Below are 16,693 nucleotides of genomic sequence, written 5' to 3'. Positions count from 1 at the left end.
GTAGACAGCAAGCCCTGGCCCTCTTCCTCCTAATTTCCCCACTGTGATTCCACTTTTATTTTTGGTGACTGTTGCCTGGTGACTGGCTTTGGCCATAAAGGAAGGAACATAAACTGAGAGAGTCCTTGTTAGCAGTGGCTTCTGGTTCAAGAAAAAAAAAAGCCATAATTTTATGAGGGAGATGAGTAATTCAGCCTTGATGTGGGGTTGGAAAGCAGACATCAGCAGATGAATGGCTCCTACACACAGGACTGGAGCCTGTAGCATTTAATATCATAAAGATACTCACCTCTGTACTCTCCCCACCAGGAAGTGCAATTAGCAAAATTATTTCATTGGTTTCTGTTTTTGCAAGTGTTCTCAAAGTCAACTGTAAAGAAGTCCTCCTGCCTTCCTGAAGGTCAAAGTGAAATTATATATATTTGAGTATCCAGTTGACCCTTGAACAACATGTTGGTTAGGCATGCTGTGCACGCAATAATCTACATGTAACCTTTGACTCCCCTAAAACTTAATTACTAATAGCCTTCTGTTGATCAGAAAAGTTTTACAAATAACATAAAATTGGTTAACATACATTTTGTATGTTATAGATGTTATATAATGTATTCTTGCAATAATCTGAACTAGAGAAAAGATGTTTAAAAAATCAGAAGGAAGTGGGGCGCCTGGGTGGCTCAGTTGAGTGTATAACTCTTGATTTTGAGTCAGGTCAATATCCTGGGATTGTGGGATCGAGCCTCATGATGGACTCTGCACTGAGCATGAAGCCTGCTTGGGATTCTCTCTCTCTTGGGACACCTGGGTGGCACAGTTGGTTAAGCATCTGACTCTTTATCTAGGTTCAGGTCATGATCTCACAGTTTGTGAGTCTGAACCCTGCATCAGGCTGTGTGCTGATGGTAAGGAGCCTGCTTGAGATTCTCTTTCTCTTCTTGTCTCTGCCCCTCCCTCTCCCTCTCAAAATAAATAAATAAACTTAAAAAAAAGATTCTCTCTCCCCCCCATCTGCCCCTCTCCCCCACTCATACTCTCTCTAAAATAAATTTTTTTAATCATAAGAAAGAGAAAATACGTTTATAGTACTGTATTTATCAAAAATCCACATTGAAGCAGACCCACACAGTTCAAACCTGTGTTGTTCAAGGGTCCGCTGTACTTCATTTCAGTAAGCCTGGATTAACCACCACTTTTTGGACTGATACCTCTCATCCAAGCAGAAGGCTTTACTCAGCTTTGGGAGTAGGCATGTGAGTGGAAGCATAAGCTATCTCTTGATAACCCCTCTTGTCTGCTGTGGACATTAGGCTGGGATTGGTCAACAGAAGCTTAAACATCTGGTCAGGTCAGTCCTTTGGGGTGCTTGATGTTTTATAGACAACCCATCAAGATTGATTGGCCTCATAACTGAATTAGCCAGATGTGTGGGCATTGTGTGCCCTCTCCTCAGCTTCCCTTCAATGTTGTTAGATAGAAGCGGACATGAGATTAACATGTTTGAAGATGATGTGTTTTTAGTGCATGAACAAAAGCTGCTGCCTTCTGCAGAGACTGTGGCTGTGCCCCCGACGTCAGCAGTATAATTACGACTGCTAAATTCAGCCCAGACCCCAGGCTCGGCTGCCTTGGTCTCAGCTGTCATTTGTGGGAGGGGGTGGGGAGAATGCAGAAGCCCAAGGACCCAGACTCTTATTATGTCCACTTGGAACTCTGCTTTATCCACAATCATTCCCTCCCATGACAGTTGCTCCCAGCTGCTTTCTGGGCACAGAGCTTGCTGTCACCTCTAGGGTTAGTCTGTACTGGCTTATGGGGAGAGAAGGAAGTAGGGCTGGCCTCCTAAAAGCCCACAACTTCCAGGAAACTTACCCAAAATGAAAATGAGCTGAGGATCCCCACACTTCCATTGCCTTTGCCACATGCTGTTCAGAACATCTCTCATCTAGAAAACCTCTACCTTAGGTTGCATTGAGCAGAAGTCCTTGGCAGGAGTTTTTCCTTTCACCCTGTTTCCCACCTAAGTCTGTGTATGAATTATGTTTGAACATTAATTTCGTTGCTTTTGTACCACTTCTTTTCTTTTACTAAGTTTATTTATTTATTGCGGGGGAGGGGGAGAGGGAGAGAGAATCAAAGCAGGCTCTGCGCCATGGGGCTTGATCCTATGACTTTGAGATTATGACCTGAGCCAAAATCAAGAGCTTAACTGACTGAGCCACCCAGGGGCCCCTGTACCCCCTCTTTTCTAACTAGACTGACCTAATATTTGCCTTAGAACAAGCTAGGCATTTTCATGTCTCCAATAGCTCTGCTGATGCTTAATATTTGGTAGACATCATATTCAGTGTATTCAAACCCAGCCCTCCGCAGACTCTTTCCATATTCCCTATTTGGTGACTGGCAGCATCATCTACTGGTCACCAAACAAAGTATTATAAGTAAATCTAATGATTTCACTCTCACTTTCCAGCAAGCCTGTCTTGGAATTTTCTCTCAAGTCCATCGTCTCTCTTCAGTCTTCGCTGCCCTAGTTCAGATTTCATCACTCTCACCTGGCCTGTTGTAACAGTCTTCTTGTTGGTCTCCCTTCCTCCGGGTTCCCCTTCAAACCAGCCTCTACCCTGCAAAACCCTGGCACTCCGCTGTTTGAAGACTTTCAGCAGTTCCCAGTGCCTATAAGATAAGCCCAAATGTTTAACTCTCCCGTGAGTCCTCCTGCAGCGCACCATGAATCCTCTGCTGCCCGGATCGTGGGTTGGCTTCAGGTCTGGGACCAGAGCTCGGTGGGCCTACCAGGGGCATCCTTGTAGCCAGGTGGGTCCAGAGAGACAGGAACTATTGCTGCCATAGGCCCACTCAAGTGCTTAGGATAGAGTCTTTCCTACCTCTAAACCTTTCCTCGTTCACTTTTCTCTGCCTGGGATGCCCTTTCCCTGCTTCTCCACCTGTCAGACTCCTACTTAGTCTTCGGGAGCCAAATCCTTTGTGTCACTTCTCCATAACTTTCCCTGGCTTGCCCAAATACAGTGTGTCACTTCTCACTATTCCCCCACAGCAATTTTAGGAGGCTATTTTGTTGTTTCAAAGATTACAGTGGAAGCTTCAAAAGACAGAGTTTCAACATGTGTCTCCTCCTCATACGCCCTCTATCCACTCCTCCACGGTTTGCTGCCAGTAGCCCTGATCAGGGGTCTAACCTGTAGAACGCCATCCCAGTCTCCCTCTGTCTGCTAAAGAGATAGTGTGGCTGGCTCCCTGCTCAATATTCCATCTCTGTAATAGACCATTGGTGAGATGCATTGTAGGAAGAAATGCCTAATCATGGTAATTGTAGTAAATAATAATAGCTATCATTTATTGAGTTTTACTATGTATCAAGCTCTGTTCTAAGGCTTTTATCTCTTTTAATACCTAAAATAACTCTGTGAATTTGATACTCTTATTATCTACATTTTCCATATGTATAAACAAAGGCACTCTTAAGTAACTTCCCTAAGTTACTTAAGTAGCACAGCCATTGTGGCATATGTCTGCTTCTGATCTCCATGAGTGGAATTATCAGTCTATATCCCCAGACTCTCTACAGAATCTGCATAAAATAGGTGCTCTGGAATATTGGTTGGTTGATCAAATGAACGAATGAATGAATGAATGAATGAGTGTTCTTACCATTGAACTTGCTTCCAGGCTTCAGAGGGGCTGGCTGAGCATCTGTAGCTTATGCCAAGAAGTATGTTTTTGTCTCCTCTCCTAATGTCCAGCTGTACACAGACATGTTGCCTCCCACTCAGTAACAAACTGCCTGGAACTCTTTCCTGGCTCATATTTACAAGAGAATGTGATAAATTCTGTATTGATCCCTCCTGTTCCACTGTAAATTTTGCAAAAGATGATTAAATAGAGCAATAGAGTCTGCAGGCATTGTGGCTCAATATGTTGTGGAGTGGTGTATCGACCTCCTCCATCCAAAGGCAGCCAGCGCCTATCCCTGCTGCCCCAGACCAGTAATTAAAATCCTGTGAGACTGGGATTTAAAATCCAATCATATCCCTGAATCAAGCCTTCTAGCCTCCCCATGTGACGAGTGCAATAAGGTAACGGCAGGAGCATGTTTATGTCTGTGCTGAAGCAGTCCCCATAGGGTGGGTAAGAAATGGAGAGTTGGGTAGCCCTGCTGGCTAAATCACTTCACCCTGACATCACAGCCACTTGTAAGACAATCTGTAGGTACATAAACAAGTCCCAGCCAAAGACCAAATCTCAGATTTATAAGAGCAAAATATCATGCACAAAAATTCACAAATTGTGTTTCAGTGTACACTTCTGTGCCCACAGCCAGTAGTTGCTTTACACAAGTGGTTTGGCTTGATTAAGCTCTGGCCTTCAGTAACTAAATATTTGTTTGAATTTCCACAGGATCTCTTTGGTTTAATCTAAGCTGAAGCCAGCCTTTCCTGTGCTGAGGCCTGTAATCAAGGCACAAGATACTATCGAAATAAACATATCCATCTTCTCCTAGCAGGATTGAGAGCTCTTTAAGAGCTGGGCCAGTGTTTTCTTATTCACCTTGTATTCACCTTGATGCCAGACACATAAAACAGTCTTCAAAAGTATCTCTGGAGGTGCCTGGGTGGCTCAGTCAGTTAAGTGTCCAACTCTTGGTCTCGGCCCAGGTCATGATCTCATGGTTCATGAGTTTGAGCCCCACTGACTGTGCAGAGCCTTTTTGGGATTCTCTCTCCCTCTCTCTCTCTGCCCTTCCCCTGCTTATACTCTCTCTCTCAAAATAAATAAACTTAAAAAAAAAAAAGGTATCTCTGAATGAATAAGCACAAGTTAAACAGTTAGTCTTGGAAAAAAAACCTCTGTAAAGTGATGTGTAAGTATTAGACCTACCAGATGGTCATCCACTCAGTACTTGAATATTTCCAGTGCTGGAGAACTCATTTGTTCTCGGGCTGCTCAGAATGTATCTTTGGATGATGGTTACAAATTTTGTATATTCAACCAAAATCTGCTTCCAAGGGTCTTTAATTTTACCATCTGGCTTATGTAGAAGGAATCTAATCCTTGTTCCACTGCTGGCCCTTCAAATATATGAAGATGCAGCCATATTCTTCTCAGCTTTCTCCAGTCTGAACCTCCAGTTCCTTAACCCATTATTCTCATGTGGCTTCACAACCCTTTCCTAGTAAGTAGCACAGCATTCGTGGCATATCTCTGCTTATGATCTTTTTCAAGTTTGTTGTTTAAGTAATCTCTATACCCAACGTGAGGCCTGAACTCACAGCTCCCAAGATCAAGAGTCACATGCTCTTCCAAGTGAACCAACCAAGTGCCCAACCCTTTCCTATTTTGATCACTCTTCCCAGAACCATCTCTACTTTGTCTCTCTTCTAAAACCCATGATTTCCAATTTTATCTCCATTACTTCTCATCTCTTTTGTTTCAGCTCTTAATGTCAGCCTTCCACCAGGTGCATCTGGTGCTCTTCCCACCATAATCTGTTATCTGCAGATTCAATGAACAGATCATCCCTGTGATGTTTGTGTCGAGGATAAACATACTAAACAGGAGCAAGCCTCTTTGCTGCCTCTTGAAACTTCCTTCCACATCACCTATGATCTATTAGTCGCTCCATTCCCCTTGGGTCTGGTTAGTTCACCAGTCACTACTAACCTTCCACACTGTACTGGCACCCAGCCCACAATTCTCCATCATGTCCTCAGGTTGTCCTGAGATACCCCATCAAATGTCTGATGAAGTCCACATTTGTTCTAGCTGCACCTGATTGAGCAAACAGATAACCCTGATGAAGAAAGGAAATGAGGTTAGTCTGGCATGACTTGGTTTCCGTGAACCCATCTTGATGCCTGGAGATCATCACCATTTCCTTTTCTAGGCATTCACAGAGCATCCCTTTAGTAATACATTTAATTCTGGAGATGAGACATATTTATGTGAAAAGTGTATGATCAGATAAGTGCTCTGGGGGTTCCAAGGAGGAAGTGGTCTACATAGGCTAGAGTGGTCTGGGAAAGCTTTGGGATAGGGGAAGTGGATCTGAGCTCACCACTGAAGAGAGCAGTGACAGCTCTGAGTAGTCCAGTCCTCTGGCCAGTTGGAACTGAAAACCTAGAGTGTGGGACCCAAGATGTGGGCAGGCAGAAAGAACCCTGGATTGGAAGGCCAGCTCCCACTCTCACACTCACAATCTCCATGACAACCTTGGGCTCCCACCTTCTGTTACACAGGCTTCTCCAGTCTTTTTTTCCTTTCTGCTTAGTCAGTGCAACACCTCTGTTCTTCTCCACCTGGTTCTGTGGTTTCTCCCCAGAACACCGCATTTGGCTCCCTTATAGTGAGGGGAAGGGAGTCATCATTCCCATCCCCTTGTCCACCTTCACCACACTGTGTTGTCACTGTTTCTGTCCCTGTTTGTGTCCCATCAGTCTGGATTCTGCCCAAAGGCAAGAACTGCTCTGATTCTGTGTGCCCAGCACCTGGCGCAGAATCAGTACTAATGGAATGGCTGGATTCAGCCATGAGGCAGTAGCTCTCTGTTCCATGAACTTTAGAAATCCCCCTCTCTGAAGGTAACGGATCCCTACTAATTGGGTCCATTGGGGAGTTAGGACTAGTAGATGGCCTTCTGGGAGGTCAATTAATGTGAATCACTATTCACCTGGTCCCCAGATGGGGGAAGCCCTGAATGAGAGAAAAAAGAACCCCTATTGTACCTTTCTACAAAGCTGTCTATCCCAAGCCCACCCCTAGAAACTCCCCTGATCTTGGTTTTGGAGAATCTAAGTGCACTGGAAGGGAAGAAGAGAGATGATTTTTTTCCTCAAATTTTTGAGTCATCAGGTCTTTGTAAGGTAGCACCATGTGGTGGAAAACCAGACCTGGCTTCTTCAAAAACAACAACAAAAACTTATTATGTAAAATTTTAAACACATAAAAAAATATATTAGTAAATCTCTGCTTTAAATACCAGCTTTACTATTTGTCAGCTGGGTGACCATGGGCAAATTATCTCAGCTCTCTGAGTCTGTATTCTCTGAATGTTTGTATGATGAATAATTCAGACACTGTATACAAAGGCCTTATACCCAACAAATGTTAGCTTGTCCCTTTTTATCCTGCTCTTCTGCCAGACTCAGTTAAATCATCTAGTAAATGGGAAAAATAATACCTCTAATACTTTCTCCAAATTGTTGTTAAGAATAGAATAGGGCACCTGGATGGCTTAGTCGGTTAAGCGTCTGACTTCGGCCTAGGTCGTGATCTCATGGTTCTTGGGTTCGAGCCTCGTGTCGGGTTCTGTGCTGACAGCTGAGAGCCTGGAGCCTGTCTTCCGATTCTGTGTCTCCCTCTCTCTCTGCTCCTCCCCCACACATACTCCGTTTTTCTCTGTCTCAATAATAAATAAACATTAAAAAGAATGAAATACATGAAAAGAGGGAGGGTATGGCATGTAGTGAGTGCTCAGTAAAGATTGTTGGTCACAGGGCAGGCATAGCTATAGGTGCACAGGTGTGTCCGTGTACGTATCTGGAGAGTGCTCAGTGGTGTGTCTTATGAAATCAGCTCTGTGTTAGATGTCAGAAGCTCTGCGGCTCTTTCTGGTTCCCCTTAGCCTCCTGCAGCATTTTGGACAGATCTCTTCTCTCACCTTTAGTCCCATGAATGGAGGAGAATTGGTTCATCTCTGACCTGAGAGGCTACATACACGCTAACTGTGAGGACGAAACAGGGGTGGGCTGCCAGGAAAGGGAGGGAGTTGGGAGGACAACAGGAGCCCACAGATGGATGGGGAGAGAATTGAGAGCTGGAGGGTGGTGGAGGCTTCTCAGAGGAGGAAACTTGAAGAAGGTCAGTGAGACAAGGAATGGAGTTGCAGGCCTGAAGAATGGCCCAAGCAACACTGGAGATGGGGAAGGTGCGCGGCTTCCTTAAGGTGGTCATTCCGTCTCTCTGGGAGTGCTTCCTTGAGGGAAGCTCACAACCAAAAAGAATAAATCGCTCTACACTGACAGACACCTCTGATTTTGGGAAAGATTTCCCTTATATTCAGCAAAAAACATGTTGTAAATGTTTTTAATGTTTATTTTTTAGAGAGACAAGAGACAGAGAGAGAGAGAGAGAGAGAGTGAACAAGGGAAGGGCAGAGAGAGAAGGAGACACAGAATCTGAAGCAGGCTTCAGGCTCTGAGCTGTCAGCACAGAGCCTAATGTGGGGCTTAAACTCATGAGCCATAAGTTCGTGACCTGGGCTGAAGTTGGACGCTTAACCCACTGAGCCACCCATGCACCCCAGTTCATCAAAATAACTTCTAATTGGAGATTGTAAACAGACTGTTGAAATAATGAAAATCAGGATGAAGATGGTAAGGGAGCTAGCAGTAAAAATGGGAGAGTTAATATAAACGTCATTACAAAGAACAATGTATAGCCTTTTTTTTTTTGCCCCAATCATTTTCGAGCTTTTTATTTTACTCAGTCCAAACAAAACCTCCAGAGGTAGGCAAGGCAGCAGTAATTATCACCAGAGAGGTGAAGCAGGCACTCTCCATCACACAACCAGGGAGTCGTAATCCCAACCGGCAAGTTCCCCAACCCAGTGCTGTTTTAAAGGGCGGGGAACCAGCCTCTATAGGGGAAGGGGTGAGGTGTGGAAACTGCAATTGCGGTAGACCTGGATCACTAGAAGGCCATTCTGGCCGAGAGAACTGTAGGGGGCAGTGGGGAGTGTGTGAGCACGTTGATATTATCAATAATACAGCCTAACACATTTGTATAGGGTAGTAACTGTGTGTGTGTGTGTGTGTGTGTGTGTGTGTGTGTGTGTGGTGTGTGTGTGTGTGTAAGCCCTCTTATACTAGCATTATCGTCGTTGTTATTCACAGAGGTAGGCAGAGGGCCAAGACTGGTAGTGACAAGGGAGGAGGCCTCCTCCTTCACCCTAATTTTAGCCCTCTCCCAAGGAAGGGCATGTGAGCCTCTCTCCAACCACTTTGTCCCCCCTTCCCACCCACAGAGCCCTGAGGGTGTTGGGGCCTCACCTCACCTAATTTTCTAGAGACGTGTTTGGGACCAGAAAAGAGAGTAGGAGCTTTGGCCTACAGGAGTCAGCGACATGCGGCACACACTTGCTGTCAGAGGGCTCTTCGGAGACAAGAAGAGCAGCCATGTTTTGTGTGGCCTCAGAAGATCGTCCCTGGGAAGAAGTCCATTTATTTGATAAATTTTGGTGCAAGCTGTTCTGTGCCAGGCCCTGTCCTGGACAGCAAGGATATAGCAGTAGGTCAGACATAGTCCCTGACTCCTAAGATCTCTCAGCCTTGGATGCAGACAGACAGTTTTAACGCAGAGTGATCAGTAAGACAGAAGCAGAGGGCATGTGGACCACAAACAATGGCACCAAACCTGGGGTGGGAAGGAAACCAGGAAGGTTTCTTGGAGAAGCCTGAGCCAGGTCTTTAAAGAGGAACAAGTATTTGTATGAAGACCAAGGTGGGAGTGGGGATGGAGGGAGAGGTTGGGGCTCATAGGAAAAGGATCTGCCCTCTCAGTTTAGTGGAGGGAAACCCTGTAGAGGGCCATGAGCTTGGGCTAGGTTCTGGGCACATTCAGGGGAGACAAGGTGACCACCTGTTTCTGATGTATTAGAGAGGAGTCTCCTTGTAGGGAATTGGAAGAGCTCACTATTAAAGTGTTTTTCCACTCAGAAAATCTCTGATTATGTCAAACCAAAGGCACTGTGCCAGAGAAGAGCAGTGGGCTCCCTGAGTCCTGGTGGGCCAGCCTTCTCTTCTGCCAACACCATTTCCACTGCTTCACATGATGAGACCCAAGCCAGCCACTGGTACCAACCAGGACCAGCCCATATCACCACCCCCACTTCTCCCCTGGCCTATTGACAGATCCTCCAGAATCTGAAGGAATTCAAGACAAATGGTTAAGAGGATGGAGTTAATAAAATTTGAAAAATTGAGGCCTGTCACTCCACTAAACTTTTTTCAATACCACTGACAGAAACATATTTCCCCAATGAGTGACCTTCCACAGCTGTAGCGGGCAGGCGCAGCCGCAGCAGTGCTGCCAGGAAGCCAGTCGGCTATTTATCAAATATTATAAGCTGGGACACACTAATCTGGAGCAGGGAGAGGAGGGGAGGGGTCCTGCACTATACTGCCTGGGGTGCTCCAGGTGTTGGCCCCAGCCCCAGACAGCCAGTGGGAGGTGACGGATGGCCTGCGATTAGCACTCCCCACCTCCATCCGGCCCTCTCACTTGCTCCCAGAGGCCTGACCCTCTAGACCAGCTGCTTGGCCTGGAGGGGCCCTGGGTGGGAGACAAGGGGAGGTCAGGCCAGGGCACGGGCCATCCTGATGCCCCCGGAGAGGGCAGGCGTGTGAGACCCAACGTGGTTATTTATTGAAGTATAATGGTTTGTGGCCGTTGGTCGTGGAGGTGAAATCGATCAGTTGTAGAAGTCAGGTTCTATCAATTATTACAGCAATTAGTCAAGTCAGAGCATCAGTGCAAGGGTACGGGGGTGGGGGGTGGGGGACTAATATTAGATGGACATTTTCCATGGTGTCCCCATCTCAGCCTCCCTAAAGTGGGAGCAGAAGTGCTGCCCTGAGGCTCCAGAACCTTGACCTGGTTGGATTCCTGCCTCAGGAGTGGCTGGGGTGGGCCTTCTGGGCTAGAAATAGGTTCAACACTGCTTTAAAAGGCATCCCTGTGCTGGCTGGCCCAGGTACAAAGATGTCCTACCTGTCCCCATCCCATCCTTTATGAGAAGTGACATGACTCCTACTAGAAATTACTCAGTGGCCAATGTTTATGGCACACATTTTTCATTCTGTAAGCAAATATAGATCACTGACAGCACTTGTTTGACACAGCTAATCTCACCCTCTGTTCTTTCTCCCACTGTCTTCCTCTCTTACCTTCTCTTCCTTTCCCCCCTCCCCTTTTCATCCTGCTTCTCTTCTCCTCTTTGGTCCTCTTTTCTTTCCCTTCTGTAGGTCTTTCCCTGATCCCCCTTTTACTCCTGTGTATATCTAGTGACAGAGCTTCCCTGGAGGCTGCCGAAGAAAGGAGCCCCTTCCACTCTGCTAAATAAACTGTAGCTCCCTTTCAGCCCTAGCCATTGTCCCAGACCTAGGGATAGGGGGCAGTTGCAGTTGCCATCTGCCACTGGCCCTCAGCCCTTGTGGAGCCCCACAGTGTTGAGTACCAGAGAGAACAGGGATGGGCTGGGAAAGACAGACCAGAGAACAAGCCCCTTGGCACTCCATTCCTTCTTGGGCCCCCACAGTATTGTCTGTCCCTCCTTCAGCCCAAGTTGTAGTTGTATGGTCATCTTTCATCCCCATTAGCTTCTGGAAAGCTGGAATTGTTCCTTGATGCAAACTCTAGATAACACCTAATCTTAAAGACAGCAAGAGGAGCCTGCAGAAGAAATGGTCACAGAGGTGTGAGGAAAACCTGAAGAAGTGGTTTTCATAGAACTCAAAAGAATGGCCAAGGTATCAGTTGCTAGAGTGGTCAAGAAATACGAAAAAGAAGACTATGCATTGCCTTTGCCAACCCCCCATCATCCTACATACAGAGCCCTGCTGATACAAAGCCCCCAGTCACTGCCAATAGAATTGAAAGAGTGAGGTTCCAGCTGAGCCCCTAAAAGACCCACCTACTAGTTACAGAGAACAGACACCCTCCTTACCAGGGAGCTGGCACTTTATCCTGTGAGCAGTGAAAAGCCAGGGAATGATATTTCAGCAGGAGTATGTCATGGCTGCCCTTTTGGGAGTGTGGAGAATTGGAGTTGAGAAAAACTGGTGATGGGTTTGACTCCTGGTCCAACCAAATAATTAGTTTTGTAACCTTGGGCTATGATTTTACTTTTCTGAGCTCTAGTTTTTTGTTTTTGTTTAAATTTTGTATGTTTATCTGTTATTGAGACAGGGAGAAACACAGCATGAGTAAGGGAGGGACAGAGAGAGAGACGGAGACACAGAATCAGAAGTAGGCTCCAGGCTCTGAGCTGTCAACCCAGAGCATGACGAGGGGCTCAAACCCATGAACCACAGGATCATGACCTAAGCCAAAGTCAGATGCTTAACCAACTGAGCCACGCAGGCATTCCTCTGAGCTCTAGTTTTAGTGTCTGTGGCATGGGGATTTTAGTTCCTCCCTCTCAGTAGTGGTTGTAAGGATTAAGTGATACAATGTACATGAAGTACAGAACACAGTGTCTGGCATGTAGTAAGTGCTCAATAAAGCAGCTATTATTACCACCATTCCTAGATATATAGCCAAGAGATGTGAAAACACATCCATTCAAAGACTTGTATACATACTTTCATAGCAGTGTTATTCATAATATCTAAGGGGGAAACAGCCCAGATAACCACCAACTGATGAATGACTAAACAAAATGTGGCCTATCCACAGAATAAAGTTTTATTCAGCCATGAAAAGGAATGCTGCATTCCTGCTTTCATGTTGTAGCATGGATAAACTTTGAAAACATGCCAAATGAAAGAACTCAGACAGAGAAGGCCTTATACTGTATGTTTCAATTTACATAAAATGCCAAGTATAGGCAAATCTGTAGTGACAGAAGGTATAGATTAGGGTGTCTGTGATAACGGCTATGGGCTTTCTTTTCAAGATTATGAAAATGATCTGAAATTAGTGGTGATGGTTGTATTACCCTGTAAGTATATTTAAAACCACTGAATTATACACTTTAAAAGGTTGAATTTTATGGTATGTGAATTATATCTCAATAAAAAATATATTAATATTTCATATCAAATTCCTATTAAAAATTAGAAATCATGAATAAAGGTATTAATTTTTCTCATTGATAATAAGTGTCCTGGCCCTGAATCATACTTCTTGCTCTCTCTTCCACTCCCTCCTCCTCCCACACTTTTTCCTCTGTAACCCAGGCAGACAGCCACATATAAATGCTTAATAAAGCTTATAGTTGTTGGTTGATGAATTTATAGACCTTTAAGAAGCAGAGAGCTTCAGTAGGAATAGTTTTGGATCATGGAACAAATGTTTCCACAGCCTAGGATTAAGAAATTCTGAGTTTGGGGGCGCCTGGTGGCTCATTTGGTTAAGTGTCCGACTTCAGCTCAGGTCATGATCTTACTGTTCATGGGTTCAAGCCCTGCGTCGGGCTCTGCTGACAGCTCAGGGCCTGGAGCCTGCTTCTGATTCTGTGTGTCCCCCTCTCTGCCCCTCCCCTACTCATACTCTCTCTCTCAAAAATAAACATTTTTAAAACAGAAGAAGAAAGGCCGAGTTTTACAGTCCATCGGTAAACAGTAGCGGGACACACACCTTGAGCCGGGCCCCATGCTGATGTGCATTTGCCTGCATTTTTCTAGTCAGCCCATTACATCCTTATGGCAAGGACTGCATCTTAACCCTTCTTTACTTCCCGACAACACTTCCTTAGCAAGAAAGAAGATCAAGGAATATTCCATTTAACACATAGTTCTTGACCACTGTGGTGTTCAAGGCATAGCTTTCTTATGTTTTGGTCTCCCTGCTTTGAGAGAAGTACCTTTGGGGCCAGGCCAGATCTGATTCTTCTTCTTCTTTTTTTTTTTTAATGTTTTAATTAATTTATTTATTTTTGAGAGACAGAGAGAGACACGAGCAGGGGAGGGTCAGAGAGAGAGGGAGATACAGAATATGAAGACAGGCTCTAGGCTCTGAGCTGTCAGCACAGAGCCTGATGCAGGGCTTGAACCCATGAACCATGAGATCATGACCTGAGCTGAAGTCAGATGCTTAACCAACTGAGAGCCACCCAGGCACCTCCAGATCTGATTCTTCTGGGTCTCAAGCCTCACACATTCAAAGTTTGACAAATTGAATGGAATGGACAGTTTTTGAAGGGAAGAGTGAGGGTTCAGACCTGGGCTTTGAGAAGGAGATTCTAATAATGTGGAGGTCAGAGGAACCTTTCTTCCATATCTGCCAAGGCTTTACGCCAACTAGACACTTTATGCAGGCTCATGAGCTGCCAGACTTTAAAACTTGCATGGCCCCCAGCAAGCCTCTTCTTTTTATCATACTTCAGGTTCTTTGTCCTCCAGTCATAGGAACTGATATTGAAAGAAATGCCTGCCCACATGCACCAACAGTTGGCATTGGTAAGGGCATCAAACCTTGGGGCTAGCATAGCCAGGTTCCTGGTAATGCCCACTCCCTTCCAGAGGACACAGCTAACTCTAGTAGGCAGGAAATGCCAGAAGTAAATGACATGAAAGGAGAGAGAAGAGCAGAAAACAGAAAGAAGAGGGCTGTTTCACCTTTTTTTTTTTTTTTTAGATATTCTGTGCTTTAGAAAGGAGCCCTGTTGTATGGTTTTAGAATGAATATTCATCTGTATGCAAATGAATTTGTTAATATAGGTATTTTAATGATTAATGCATTGGTGTTAGGATATATTAATCTATGTGTTTGGTATATTTGTCAGCATATTCAGCTGTGTGTATTGTGTGTGTGAATGTATAGAGCACACCTGTATGTACATAACACATCTATGTGTGGGTAGTATGTTTCTGTACATGTGTGCATGTGCATGTAGGAACCCCAATACCCTGACCTCTGTGTCAGAACCAAGAACTCTCCTGTCAGAGTAGCTTGATGTTTTTCACACCATTCTACAATCTCTTAGGGTTTTGTTGCTCTCTGTTCCCGTGGGAGTTCCTTACTCTGAAATCAGGGCCCAAGTCACCTTTGAGGGAAGGCCGAGGCCCCACTGATCACTCGTAGATAGAGCTTTTAACTATTTCTTTTCTTCCTGCCAGGAGCCAACCCCCTTCAGAGGAATGAAATGGGACACACACCCTTGGATTATGCACGCGAAGGGGAGGTGATGAAGCTTCTAAGGACTTCTGAGGCAAAGGTAAGTCTCAGAGAAAGGAGAAGGCCTGTGGGTACTCCATGCTGCATTTAATCTCTCACACATTAAATTATGTCTGGCTCCACCAAAGGCCTCTTATCCTTAGGTGATTGTTGTCTGTTTAAATACAAACCCAGGGGGCACCTGGATGGGTCAGTTGTTAAGCATCTGACTTCAGCTCAGATCATGATCTCGCACTTCATGAGTTTGAGTTCCACATTGGGTGAGCTTGAACCCTGCTTCAGGTGAGCGCGAGCCTGCTTCAGGTAAAACACAAGCCCCGCTTTGGGTGAGCCCCGCTTCTCTTTCTCTCTCTGTCTTTTTCTCCATCTGCCATTCCTGGGATGCTCTCTCTCTTGCCCCTTGCTCACTTGCACTCTCTCTAAAAAAAAAAAAAATACACACACACAAATACATACATATGTATGTATGTATGTGTGTGTATATATATATATATATATGTGTGTGCATGCATATATATATATATATATATATACACACACACACACACACACACACACACACACGCATAAATCTAGCCCCTAGTCCTATTAAGAATAAGAAGCTACCTATATTATGACCAGGCAGAGGCCTGGGCTGCTGTTGGGTTCTGAGGACTAATCTTCAAATTCAGTTTTTGAGCTAATGACCTTCTAGCTCATTTTCATAGGACCGGGGATACTTTAGCCCAAGTCCTGTTTCCTCAGTCCTCATGTGTTCTATAACCTCAGCAAGCAATCCTTTCCCATCATCCCTTCTTCCAGAAGTATTCCCTGACCCCTCCCCTCTACATATACTCCAGAGAGCCTGGTATAGTCTGAGCCAAAAAAAATCTCCATCTTAATTTGATCTTCTCAACCAAACTTTTGAACTACCTAAAAACAGGCAGCTTTCTGCTCGTCCCAGCCACTGAGCTGTCACTCAGGAGCTACTTGGCAGAGTCCAAGCATTAGGATCACAAACCTCAGAACTCGTCAAACCCAGTGGTAAGAAATCTTACCAAAGCCTACACAAATAAGTCAGAGGAAAATAAAGATGTTGTGGTTGAAGGAGAGGTGGACCAGAGTCACACCCAATGGGCCTAGCCCTTCTCTCCTGAGCAGTCTCTGGGGAGGCTCTGCTGTGAACATGTTTTAAATCTCTGATGCCTAAATCAATGGACTGGTTTTACTCCTGGGGAAACAGGAGCCTAAGGATGTGACATGACTTTGGCCCCAGAGTGAGTTAGTGTCAAACCTAAACTAGTAGACTTGAATACAAGGTCAGGTAATAGGTTCAGTCCTAGGACTAGAACTGGAAGACTTGGCTGCTGACTGTCAGTCTTGTATTCTGTCCAGCATCATGGAGTCTCTGTTGGCATACTGGCTGATGTAACTTAAGATGCAGTGTGACAGGTCCCACCTAGTGGCAGATATTTTCTGTGTCTTGAGTTAGAGCACTTAGGTCATTGGACTGAAACAGACAAGATATGGGTTGTGTTCCCCACTCTACCAGTCACTAACTGGGTGATGTTGGGCTAGCACTTGCTTTCACTGAAGCTCAGTTTACCTCTGAAAAGGAAGACATTGGACAAAATGGTTTCTAAGGTTCCATCCTATATACAGTTGTCTACATAAACCAGATTATGTTGTGACAACCCAGAATTTCAGTGGTGTAAAGCAATAAAGATTTATTTTTGACTTCATGCAGCCTGTCCATCATGGGTCAGCAGTGGGGGCTCCGTTCATCATAGGCCTGCAGAGA

At 45.1% G+C, this 16,693-nt stretch overlaps 1 protein-coding gene across 11 annotated transcripts in view; it reads left to right on the top strand.

Annotated features, from left to right (window-relative positions):
- CLPB (ClpB homolog, mitochondrial AAA ATPase chaperonin) overlaps nucleotides 1-16,693 on the top strand; it is a 165,282-nt gene that overhangs the window by 87,735 nt on the left and 60,854 nt on the right. For all 11 annotated transcript variants that reach the window (XR_003900434.1, XR_003900433.1, XR_003900432.1 and 8 more), the window contains one exon: nucleotides 14,856-14,953. Coding sequence is in view for 7 of the 11 variants with exons in the window: in XM_029915718.1 (XP_029771578.1) it covers nucleotides 14,856-14,953 (98 nt within the window). In the remaining 4 variants the exon portion in view is untranslated. The remainder of the gene's footprint in view (nucleotides 1-14,855; nucleotides 14,954-16,693) is intronic.

Source organism: Suricata suricatta, chromosome 11 (genome assembly GCF_006229205.1).
Source record: "Suricata suricatta isolate VVHF042 chromosome 11, meerkat_22Aug2017_6uvM2_HiC, whole genome shotgun sequence".
Taxonomy (NCBI): domain Eukaryota; kingdom Metazoa; phylum Chordata; class Mammalia; order Carnivora; family Herpestidae; genus Suricata; species Suricata suricatta.
This window is presented reverse-complemented; position numbering and strand designations above follow the sequence as displayed.